This window comes from Bufo gargarizans, chromosome 5, assembly GCF_014858855.1.
Source record: "Bufo gargarizans isolate SCDJY-AF-19 chromosome 5, ASM1485885v1, whole genome shotgun sequence".
Taxonomy (NCBI): domain Eukaryota; kingdom Metazoa; phylum Chordata; class Amphibia; order Anura; family Bufonidae; genus Bufo; species Bufo gargarizans.
Window position 1 is genome coordinate 277,419,051 of NC_058084.1, and position 13,048 is coordinate 277,432,098.

The 13,048-nt window shown below is 45.4% G+C and overlaps 1 protein-coding gene across 1 annotated transcript in view; it reads left to right on the plus strand.

The window, feature by feature from the left end:
* Positions 1–13,048, plus strand: part of ICE1 (interactor of little elongation complex ELL subunit 1) — a 169,175-nt gene that overhangs the window by 120,661 nt on the left and 35,466 nt on the right. The window contains exon 16 of the mRNA XM_044293011.1: positions 8,683–8,843. Coding sequence (XP_044148946.1) covers positions 8,683–8,843 — 161 coding nt within the window. The remainder of the gene's footprint in view (positions 1–8,682; positions 8,844–13,048) is intronic.

Here is a 13,048-nt window from a genome sequence, read left to right on the forward strand (position 1 = left end):
GTTGTCGGACTTGGGGTTCTTACCTGGGGTTCAGTGGGTAACGGGGCATTCCCTCACTCTGCCTTTCTCTCCCCATGGTTCTGTCTTTCTCCAGTCCTGCCTGAACCTGGGACTGGGACTCTGTTACTTCAAGTGTCTGCGCTGTCCTTACTCTTCCAGCACTCCCTGGGCCTGTCAAGACCTTCTTCCACGGAGTGGCTCTTTGGTTCCTCTGTGCCGTTCCGATACCGTCCTGGGATCAACATACTTAGCTCTCGGCGCTCCAATCTTTCCCTTGGAGCCGTTACAGAAGTTCTCCCTACTTCTTCGGTCCTGTACAGTTGTTTCTGTTGACATCGTGTCTGCAGGGCGGCCCCTTCTTGTCCAGAGCCTTCTTTCCTTTTCCAGGGCAGGGCGTTTTCTCCATCCCGTCCCTTCCTTCCTTCCTTCTGAAGGTGGTATCTGCCTTTGTAAGGCCAGTCTTCCTTGCACGCCTTACAAAGTTCTACAGGGTGCTGGCTTCGGATGCTGCCTTAGGCTGCCTGGGTTTGCAGGCAGCGGTTCCTTGATGCCTTCGGGTGCTTTGCCTTGGAGCTGTGGTCCCTCCCCTCTTAGACTGCTCTTGAACGTCCCATTGTCTTCTGTGTCCCCCAAGGAAAATGGGCGAGAAAACTTGATTTTTGTATAACTTACCAGTAAAATCTTTCTCACTCTTCCTTGGGGGACACAGCACCCACCCATTCATTGTTTTATTCTACACGGTTTCCGGATTTGGTTTACCCCGTTGGGTAGTTGGCTTGTTGGTTCCGCTTGTTGGACATTGCCTTTTCTCACTACTTGGACACGCAACTGGCAGTCTCTCTCTCCAGGCTGAGGGTATAGCTGTGGAGGAGGGGCTTAACAGTTTTCACTTGGTGTCCCGCCTCCTAGGGAGCTGAGCTATACCCAAGGTCTTCTGTGTCCCCCAAGAAAGAGTGAGAAAGAGATTTTACTGGTAAGTTATACAAAAATCTCGTTTTCTCGCCCATATTCATTGGGGGACACAGGAACCATGGGTATAGCTATGTTCTCTAGGAGGCGTTAACACTAGATAAAGTTGTTAGCTCCTCCCCTGGCAGCTATACCCCCTCCAGCCTGGAGAGAGAGCTTGTTTTTTTTCTAGTGTCAATAGCTCCTGAAGATTTTTTTATTTAAGTTTTACATTTTCCTTCTTTTCAGTTGGGAAACAGTGGTTGCCTCACCTCCCTGTTATCCGGGTAGGGAGGGGGGGCGCTACGCCAGCGTTGGCCCGCCACGCTGCCTCCTCCCCCATAAGGAGACAAGGTGGATCCCGCCAGCATAAGGGTCACCCAGGTCTGCTAAAGAGAAGACCCTCCCACCATGCCAGACTCCTGCCACTCCTGTGCCAGCTGCTGAGGAAGTGACCCTGCTGGAAAACCGCCTCTCACTCCCCCTCTGGGCCGACGGCTATTCCGGCTCATAGGGGGTTAATGAAAACTCTCAGCGAAAAGAGAGGAGGGCAGGCGACTCCTGCCCCCCGCTATTCCCCACCAAGCGTGCCGCTCCGAAAGGGTTAATGCCGCCACCAATGATATTGCGGATGCCTCGTGCGCCGCGGTGCATTTTTATAGCATGGGGGACTCGGGCTGCGGGCTGGCTACCTTCTGCCCGGCTGGTGCGGGCAATTCGCACTCCGCTACCGACCTCCTTTTGTTTTTTGTTTTTTTTTTTCCCCCGGCCATCCGGCAGTGTTTCCGGTCGGCTGTGTATGAAGCATAGACCCCGGCTCTGTGGCATACTAGTCTGCAACTTCATTGATGAGGTTGGGGGGGTGCTGCGAGCTGGCGTGAATTCTTCCCATCTGGCTGTTCCCCTCCACCAGAAGCCAGCTGAGCACCGCCCCTGGTCTTCTAGGCACTTAACCCTTCCTGGCCAGCCACTTCTTTTAGGCCGTCGCCGGGTTAGAGGCAGTACACTTGCTGATACTCAAAATTAACCCTTGATACGTTATTTAAAAAAAAAAATAAACGCATTTAATACGCACCCTGGCTCCCTCGGCACACATCATAACAGTGTGGTACCAGACTGGGCCCGTGCCCTGTCACAGGAGGACCTCTCATAGCCCCAATCCGCCCTACACGGTCGCTTAATTGAAAATTCTGCATGCACCTGCACAATACAGGGAACCCTGAAGGATTCCCAATACGCCCTACACGTTCACTTAATTGATAATTCTGCATGCACCTGCGCAATACAGTGAAGGACCCTTGAGGGATTCCCAATACACCCTTCGGGGCCGTTTGGCTGACAATCCTCCACCTGTGCAATCAAGGAGGACCTCTGACATTCCCAATCCACTCCCCTGGGTCGTTTTGTTGATAATTCTCCACCTGCGTAATCCTCTGGAAGTCCCAATCCACCCTTCTGGGTCATGTGGTTGATAATTTTCCGTCTGCGTAATCCAGTGGAGGACCATAGCAGGACATCTTGTCTCTTCAAAATCTCGGCTCTGCGTGCCTTCGCTTATTTCACAAGGGAACGTGGCAACAGTCGGTACCCGCGGGTGCCCGGTACTCTTACTCTAGTGGTATATGGGTGCCGCCAGTGGATCCGGTGGCTATTCCTTTTCTTTTGGGGCTGGTTTTGAACATGCTTAGAACATCCTCTGTCTTCTCAGTGGGTTGCCTAGCATCACTTGTGTCCTAGAAGACCCCCCCCCCCCCCCATCTCCATGGGCCTCCACCGTTCGTCGGTCATGATATTGTCCGCATCAATGGGATAAGAGTAGTGCGTACACCATTGCACATCTATGGTGAGTACGTTCCAGCGAGTCTGTATTCTCTATCCACCATTCCTCCTTTTCTGAGGAAGTGGTTCTGCTGGCACTCTGGTTTAGCTACTACAATGTGTGTCCCCACACAGGTGCAGCTTTTTTGCTAATGCTAGAGTTCATAGTCACTGCAGTGGGACATCCCCCTCAGATAGGTCCTACCCTTGCTCTAGCTTGGCAGTTGCTCCTGTTCAGCACCCTTCCAGGTAGAGTTTTGTTATGGTAGCTCTACTTCAATGGGGCAGTATAGCTCTCAGCCCCACCCCCACCCCTCACTTTTGCGCTGACGGGCAAGCACTGACTCCTACTGTGGGAGTGGTATTTGCGTTACCACTACATTCTTCAGTTTACTGCACAGCTCATTTGTCAGGTGGTGGGCTCTTCTAGCACCAAATTCAGTGGCCTCTGCGCATGGCCCCCTCCTCTGCTGCCGTAATACAGTCTGACTCCTCTCGCTTGGCTTTCTCTTCAGGCTGAGTTTTTTTGCGCAGCCACTTAATCCTTGGCTACTTCTGTATAGTGCCAGTCTTGGATGGGGAATGAGCTTCAGTCCTAGCCTATTTCTCTCCTGTCTTTTCCTTTGGCTCATGGTTCATAGCCACCCCGCAAGTCTTGGTAGCTCCTATGGTAGCTACTACCTTCTCTCATCTGCTTTGCACGGAGTATTCGTTTTGTGGCACTTCGGTCCCGACTGGTGGGCTGTTGCGCCCACCACATCCCTCCTTCTCCAGGGAATCCTTCCATTGCTCCTGGGTGTGCTAACGGTATCTACATGACAGATTCCCTCCTCTGACCCGAGTAAGAGATCCAGAAGCATGCGGCGTGGACTCCCTGATATCTCCTTGACAGGAGTTCTCCCCCTTATGTCTTATGTCCTTTCCCCTTCCCCCTCCTACCCAGAGTTCTACGGAAGATCAGGATGGAGGATTTTCCGACTATCCGATTCGACCTGGATTGGCCCCATCATGCATGGTACGTTGGCCTCGTTCTCCTCCTAGGAGTCGTCCCTCAGTCACTGCCACTCAGAGATGCCCTTCTTTCGCAGGGTCCGATCTTCTATCAGCATTTAAGGTCTCTTCATTTGATGGCGTGGCCATTAAAATGCGCAGTGGGTTTTTGGCGGATGTCGTCCACACTGTGATTCAGGCCAGGAAGCCTGCTTCGTCCAGAATCTATTTCAGGACCTGGAGGTACTTCCTGGGTTCTGTAAAATCCGAAATATTCCACCACTTTGTTTTTGTTTTTTCTCTCCCCACGGTCCTGTCCTTCTTTAATCAGGGTTGGACCTTGGTCTGGCCCTTAGTTCTTGAAGGGTCAGGTGTCAGTGCTTCTATTCTTTTCCAGCTCCCTCTGGCCCCCTTGGGGCCTGTAAGGAAATGTTGTACCGTCCTCCTTTACCGCATTGGGATCTGAATTTAGTTCTCTCAGCGCTCCAGGCTCCCTCCCCGGAGCCCTTGCGGGAGAGTTCTCTCAGACCCCAGTCCTGGAAGGTAGTTTTTCTGGTTGCTATCACTTCCATCAAATGGGTGTCCGAGTTGGCGGCGCTCTCTTGCAGAGAAGCCTTCCTGGTTATTCATAGTGACAGGATGGTTCGCCGGCCTGTCCTTTCTTTCTTCCGATGGTGGTCTCTGACCTCACTGTGCCCATCTCCTTCACGCCCTAAGGAAAAGTTACACCATTTGGATGTTGTTAGAGCTCTAGAGATCTATTTAGCAGCCTCCGGTCCCTTCTGCCGTACGGATCCCTTTTTTTGTCATTCCGGAGGGTCCTCGAAAAGGGATTGGCTGCTTCCAAGGTGGAAATCGCACGCTAAATTTGGTCTACAATTGCTGAAGCATACCGCGCCCCCGAGGTAGGGTTCTGCCCTTCGGTGTCACGGCTCACTCCACCAGAGCGGTGGGCGCAGTCTTGGGCTCAGAGGAATCGCGCTTCGGCTGCACAGTTGTGTAAGGCCACATGGTCTTGCAGGCGGCAGTTTCTTAGATGCCTGCATGGACTATTGCTTCCATGGGTCTGTGGTTTTTCCCTCCCTGTGGACTGATTTTGGACGTCCCACGGTTCCTGTGTCCCCCAATGAATATGGGCGAGAAAGAGATTTTTGTATAACTCGCCAGTAAAATCTTTCTCGCTCTTCATTGGGGGGGGGACAGCACCCACCCAAGTATTGTTGTTTGACCACAGTTGTGGCAGTTGCTGGTTTGAACCTCGTTGGGTCCTTGGCATGGTTGGTGTTCCATGTTTTTTTCTTTGGTTGGCTTGCTTGTCCTACTGCTTGTACACAAACTGAAGCTCCTTCTAGAGGCTGGAGGGGGTATAGCTGCCAGGGGAGGAGCTAACAGCTTTTACTAGTGTCAATGCCTCCTAGAGGACATAGCTATACCACGGTTCCTGTGTCCCCAATGAAGAGCGAGAAAGAGATTTTACTGGTAAGTTATACAAAAACTAATTTTCCATCGCATATTCCATTGTTTGTAAAGCAGACTGTTGTATTATGTTGTGAACAAATGAATTGGCTAATCATTAGTGCAGTGAATGATTTCTGTTTGCATGTGTTGAAGGCCAACGATGAGTTTTGTGCCCACACATTTAAACCAATGAGAAATCTACCGGTTGTCTCTATTGTTCATTGATTTTACACTGCTCGATAATTGTGTAGTTTTGCTCAATTTAACAATTTACATGATAATTGGCTTTACACATATTGTGCTTCAGTGTTCAGTAGACAAACACATTTCCCTAATAAAGTATATTACAAAAATGTTTGAAATCGCTGCCCTATAGATATACAAAATGAAATGAATTGACAGATGCACTTTAACATGTTTATGGCATATGATGAACAGTTATAGGCTACATTCACACGAATGTATTTATTTTTTTTCGTTTATTTTTTTTTTATTTTTTTGCGGATAAGATGCAGAACTATAAATATTGAGTCCGCAAAAAATGCGGACAGCACACAGTGTGCCCCGAAACAAAAGAAATAGAACATGTCCCTATTCTCGTCTGTTTTAGGCATTGTTACAATGGATCCGCAAAAAAAGGATGCCATACGGAACGTCATCAGTTTCTTTTTTGCAGATCCGCAAAACGCATACGGTCGTGTAAATGTAGCCTAACAGTTCAACCACAAAAATCTATGACTAATTGCTGTTTAACATTCCACTCCCTCAATAAAAGTTAACCAAAAGTTCACCTAAAATGATGTCGTCAAAAAATAACTGATCTAGCAAAAGTTAGCAAAAAAAAACTTTCATACAGCTACAATAATAAAAATAAGTTATGCCTTCAAGGATGAAAGAACGAAAGTTGCTTGATCATAAAAGCCTAAACGGGCCAACTGGGTAAAGGGGTTGGCCATTGGAAACTGTACATAAACCAATTTACTGCTTAGACCATATTACTGTCTACTTGTTTACTGCAACCAGCTTCTGTTATACTGCACTCCGGCTCTTAGTATGGCGGTTAATGCTGGGGCCCATGACCCATCCGTTAGTAGCCTCCATTGAGTAATCCAGGCAAAAAATAATCCAGCTCTAAAGGGATTAACATTTAATTCTCCGTATTGTATTAAAAACAAGCATGGTATAGAGCAGTGATGGCGAACCTTTTAGAGGCCGAGTGCCCAAACTGCAACCCAAAACCTACTTATTTATAGCAAAGTGCCAGCACGGCAATTTACCCTGAATACTACAGTCCAGTACAGTATATCCTCTATGTACTTTATCATTTAGCTATAATAGCCTGCCTACATTCAGTGCGCTGCCTGTGCTGTTCATAGTGTGCATGCGCTGATGAATGGCAGGAAAAGTCTAAGGCATGTTGGTAGACCATAGACTTTTTCCAGAGTGCGGGTGCCCACAGAGAGGGCTCTGAGTGCCACCTCTGGCACCCGTGCCATAGGTTCGCCATCACTGGTATAGAGTAACTACATTACTCGCATACATAATCTTACTCGCACCATATATTTATTACATATATAGCACATATTTTATAAAAGGATTGGTCAACACATCAAGTCTCATGTAACAATCATATTAACATCATATTAATACATGTAACAATCATATTAACTCGTACCCAAGTATCTTGTTGGGTTGCATAGAAAAATAACAAGAATAAGTAAAAACATGTTTAACCCTTTCCAGGCAGCCATTTTTTTTACCTCCCTGCCTTGGCCATATTTTGCAAATCTAACGTATCACGTGGATTCGCTATTTTCTAAATTTGGATCAATAACCCGCAGTTGTTTCAAAGGGAACCTTTGAGGCGAGAGAGGGAACCCTGTCATTTTAGATGCGCCGGTCAACATTTACCGTAGCATCTAAGAGGTTATTTAATGGACGTCTGAGCTTTCATTGATACTGATGTCGACAGATACAGCATATGTTTTTCTGTGCAGCCAAACAAGTTATTTGGGTACAAGAGTTAATGTTATGCATTGAGACTTGATGAGTTAACCAATCTTTTGTATAAAATCTGTGGCATATTTGTATTGAATTTATGTCCTGACTAAGATGGTGGAGGGATATGCCGTGGTTGTTTTTAATATGGTACCATGAAGAGGATAACGTTTTAATCCCTGTAGAGCTGCATGAATGTTTTGTCTGGACTGGCCTACGCTACTAGAGGCTTCCGTCTTCCAGAGTAACTTCTGTTCATTGGACCAGTTGGTAATTTGTATTTGCTTTCAAGCTGCATCCATTGGATGCCTCTGCAGAAGGACTGTGCATGCAATAGTCCCCCTTCCACAGTGTTATTTAGAGAGTCAAAAGTTTATGCTATTGTTTTTGACAGGTGCATTATTTTAATTGTAATGGTAGTTGTAATGATTGTTTAACTCCTTTCTCTCCCTCTAACTGTTGCTGTTGTACAAGTTTCTTTCCATAAATTTATGGAAAGTTTACAGTTTTCCATAAATTATTTCAGTGTGTGAAGATAAAAAACATTGTAATATGGCTTATTAGATAAAAAGCTTCTGTTCCTCGCTTGTTTTGGTAAGGTCCATTTACACGTTCGCAAAATGGGTCCGCATCCGTTCTGAAATTTTGCGGAACAGGTGCAGACCCATTCATTTTCAGTGGGGCCGGAATGTGCTGTCCACATCCGCACTTCCGGTCAGAAAAAAAATAGAACATGTCCTATTCTTGTCCACAATTGCGGACAAGAAAGGGCATTTTCGATGAGTGCCGGCGATGTGCGGTCCGCAAAATGCATAACGCACATTGCCGGTGTCCGTGTTTTGCAAATCCACAATTTGCGGATCTGCAAAACGCATACAGACGTGTGAATGAACCCTATAAGAGGTTTTCCTGGATTTTAATAGTCATGACCTATCTTTAGGATCTGTCATCAATATCAGATTAGCGGGGGTCCGACACCCCTGCAGATCAGCCGCTTGAAGAGAAGGCAGAGTGCTGTGCGAGCGCTGCCTTCCATTTATTGTTTACCTGCTCACTGTTGACATCAGAGTGGTGAGCTGGTGTAATTGCTAGAATCCATCCCATTCACTTCTATTTGATGACTCCTCATTCCCATACACATGAATAGGAAGGAGTCGACCCATAGAAGTGAATGGGACGGTTTCTTTTACTTACACGTGCTTACCACTGTGATGTCGACTGCGAGCAGATAAACAATGAAGGGAAGGCAGTGCTCACACTAGCACAGCCTTCTCTTCAAGCTGCTGACCGATGGGGGTCCCTGGTTTCGGACCCCCGCCAATCTGATATTGATGACCTTCCTTGAGAATAGGTAATCAATATTAAAATCACAGAAAACCCCTTTATTATTGGGTAGTATTTTATATTCGGAGGTATTAACAAAGTAGGTAAACCAATGTGTGTTTCATTTAATGTCTCCCTTTTGTTTAGATTTTCCAGATCCTGACCGACTACTCCTCTTTATTGTCAGTTCATGGAACGATATACTGTCCGTGCATGGGGTTGTCAGTAAAGCAATACAGGCAGTGCTTAAAATCCTGGCAAAAGATGATGTTGGTTCTTGTCTGAGTGCTTATCTGAATTGGGAAAAGGTAAGTATGGGCTGGTTGTCCCAGAATGACAACTTTTTGTGTATCCTAGGATGGGTGATACTGGGACCCCACCAAACATTGAGATCAGTGGTTCTCTCTCCCCTGTTTGAATGGTGTGGTGGTCAAGAATACGCCCTGATGCTCCATAAATTCTTTGGGACTCGCCAGTACAGTGCTAAGCTGTCTTCAACAGTACTATTGAATTCGAAAGTCATGGCATTGTGTTTGCTCAACGGGTGCTTCAGTCAGACTGGGGAGTACTTGTTCCCTGTTCTTCAATCTGCGAGGGATAAATTGGTTGGAATTCCATCAGACAAAGTTGCTAAGGCCCAAAACATGCAGAAAACACGACTTGAAAACTACTGTATAGCCAATAGTACTTAAGAGAATATTCATTGGGCCCACTTTCAAAACAATCCCTTTGTCAAACCCCTCTCTTTTTCTCAATTTATTTTGCCACTATACATCTATATAAATTAAGTAATGTTGTGTACCACAAAAACCCTAAAAATGTATGTCATCCTGCATAAAATAAGCCCTTAAAGGGGTTGTCAGATTTTGATATTGGCTTAAACTCAGGTCATCAGTATCAGATTGGTAAAAGTCCAACTTTCAGTCCTTTCTAGGCCAGTGTCGCCACATAAATCGGTCAAATGGCCTAGGCGCAGCTCAGCCCCAGTCAAATGAATGGTTTTCAGCTGCAATACCAAACACAGCCACTAAACAATAAGCTGCAAGCTCCTTAATGGGTTATTGGTGGGGGTAACATCGTTTATAATAAAGGCTTAAAAAGACATCTGTTCAGCCCATTATCCTGTAAAGTTGATCCAGAGGGGGGGAAAAAATGTGAGGTAAAAGCCAAAAATACATCCAGACCCTTACAGTTGCCCGTAGCAACCAGTCAGATTAATCATTTCATTTTCCAAAGGAGCTCTGACAACTGAAAGGTGGAATCTCATTGGTTGCTATGGGCAACTAAGCCAGTTTTTTCTTTTTATACCAGTTTTGATATGCTTGAAATGTATTGATATGTTTGAAATGCTTGAAATAGATCACTCTGTATATAATGAATCTTATATAATGAGTTCTACTTTTTTTTTTGTGAATTACTGAAATAAATTAACTTTTCGATGATATTCAAATTTAACAACATTCACTAGTAAATAGTTATTAGGTCTCAACTCAGTTGTGTTTGTTTGTTTTCTAAACTAAATAACCCTAATTTTAATAATCTTTCTGGGTACTGTTGTTCACCCATTCCAGTTACTACTTTGTCATCCTCTGAACCCTCTCTAACTAACTCTGCTGTGTTCTTGTGCAACTTGTCTTGTGCATCTATGCTAGGGATGCGGATGAAACATTCAAAGTCGATTTGCATGAAACTTTGTTAGAATACTGTATGGAGCAAACCGAAACCAAGTTCGGTAAAAGGAACTGATTTCTGAAGTTATTACCCAAAGTAGTAATTGATTTCTGAAGTTATTACCCAAAGTCTCACAAGACTTTGTAAAGTAATAACTTCAGTTCATCTGAGCCAATACATTCTAATACTGTACAAAGCGCTCGCTCCATACAGTCCTTTTGCATGTCAGTGTTGTCCAGTGTTTTATTACCACTTAGTATGTACTGGTGACTTGCATTATTCATTCCCATGTGCATAACCTTACATTTATCATTGTTACCTTATCTGCTACTTTTCTGCCCAAGCCTCCAATCTATCCAGATCCAACTATAGCAATATACTGTTCTCTTCTCTTTCATGTTAATTACTTTACACATTTTACAGAGCAGTCCCTCTGCAAGAACATTACGAAATATTGTCACGGGTGAGGTATGGGAGGGAACACCACACCGACAACAGGAGATGAGGGAAAAGCCACTAGTCCTCAATGCTAGGGAAAAGGGGAAGGACCACCTCCTAAATAACCTTACTCCTTGCCTTGTCTCCTATCCGTATGGGCACACCCCGAAGGTAGGAATGTCCATACACCGGAACCTGAGACCCTAAGGAGCCCTATAGATAAAGGCTGGGCTTGAGGCTATCCGCTCCTTCCCAGTTGAAGGAAGTGACACAGGAAAGGGACAACAAGACACAAAGGAGCAAGACACTTAACTTCTAAAGAGATGGACGAGAGGACAACACACCAGCTCTTCCAAAATCCAAATCAAGCTATAAACCGCATAGCCAGAAGGGTGAGGTCAGACTATTTAGGGGAGAGGTGTAATGACCACTAAGCTACACCTGAAACCAGGGGTGTGGTCACGAGCAATAACAACAACTGAAGCAAGTAACCAAAGAGGCTGTTAGATTCCTTCACGTGTAGCCAGTCTCTTTGATCTCCTGACATCTGTCACAGGAGGGACCGTGACAAATATATTGAAGAGAATAGGGCCCAATACTGACTCCTGAGGTAACCCAATCTGAGTGTGTACCGCTAGTAACCACCCTTCTATCACTGAGCCAGTTACTTACCCACATACATTTTTCCCCAGTCCAATCTTTCTCATTTTATGTACTAACCTTTTATGTGGTACAATATCAAATTCTTTGGAGAAGTACAGATATACAACATCCATTGACTCACCGTGGTCAAGTCTAAAACTTACCTCCTCATAGAAACTGATTAAATTATTTTGACAGTACTGATCCCTCACAAACCTGTGCCAAAATGGCGTTAAATGTTTATTTTCATTAAAGGGGTTCTGCAGTTTGTTTAAACTGATTATCAGTTGACACTAGCCGTGACGTCACTGGGCGAGCAGTAAACAGTGAGAGAGCTGCGGCGCTACTGCCAGCACCGCTGCCTTCTGAAACAGCTGATCAGCAGGGGTCCCCCCGCTGATCAGATGCTGATGATCTATCCAGAGGATAGCTCATCAGTTTAAACAAACTGTAGAACCCCTTTAAGATGCACCAGAATAGCATGTCTTAGAAAATGTTTAAAGTGTTTACCCATGACAGGTCTTATATTTACTGGCCTATAACAAACCACCCAACTTTTTTTCATACTGGGCCTTCGTCCAAAGCATAATTACTGACTGCTTCACAATTGTAGCAGCTGGGGATCTGTTAGTTTAGTATAAGTTTATTTGTTTTATTACAATATGCGGAGCCCTTGAGACAATTTTTTTTTTTTCTTGTGCTCCAAATTTTATCACATGAATTATTGGATTATTGATATTTTAGCCACTTACAGACACATGACATACCGGTACGGCATGTTTCCAGAGTCCTTAAGGACACATGATGTACTGGTACGTCATGTGGTGTTCCGATCACTGCCGGCGGGCGGTGATCGGAGCAAGTTGTCTGCTCAAATCATTGGGGGCGCTCCATTTGCTCTGGCACATGACTTGTTTTCATTCTTGTCCATCTTGTGGATATTCAGTGTGCTCTTGACTTCTTCCAAAGTCTACTAAGCCCTGGCTTATGTCCCAGGGGCTGTTCTTCTGCCCAGCCGGGACATCTAGGTATTCAGACTCTCTTGATGACCTTCCTGGGAATGGTTCTTCCTGTCCTTTTTCAGGGGTCCGGGTGTGTCCTCCCCCCGCAATTCTGTGCAGGGCCTTATGACAGGCCTTGGATTCGTTCTGGTCTTGTTCCCTCCCCATGGTACTGCTGTTTCAGTTCCAATGGTCTTCTGTGTCCCCCAATGATACGAGCGAGAAAGTAGGATTTTTGTCTTACCTGTAAAATCCTTTTCTTGCTGAGTTCATTGGGGGACACAGCTCCCACCCCGTAAGTACATTGCTGGTTTTCCCTGATAGGTCCCTCCGGTTCTTGATTCTGACCCATCTTCGCCTTTCTTACTACCTTTTGTTTTCGGTTGGCTTCTCCTGGCTGCTTCTACTGCTTTCGTACAAACTGATTAGCTCAGTGTCTGCAGGAGGTGTATAGCTGAGAAGAGGAGCTAATACTCTTTTGCTTAGTGTCGCCGCCTAGTGGTAGCAGCTATACCCATAGTCTTCTGTGTCCCCCAATGAACTCGGTGAGAGGATTTTACAGGTAAGACAAAATCCTACTTTTACAATCCTTTCTGCCCAGTCATAGCTATCATTCATGCAGGTCTCAGTTATTCCCACTGTCATAGTCCTCCTCAGACATTACTAACTCTAGTTCACCAATTTTATTGGTCAGGGTCCTGGTATTATTAGACAATTTAGATTTTATTTTTATTTTTTTAATAATGCCTTTCATTATGAAC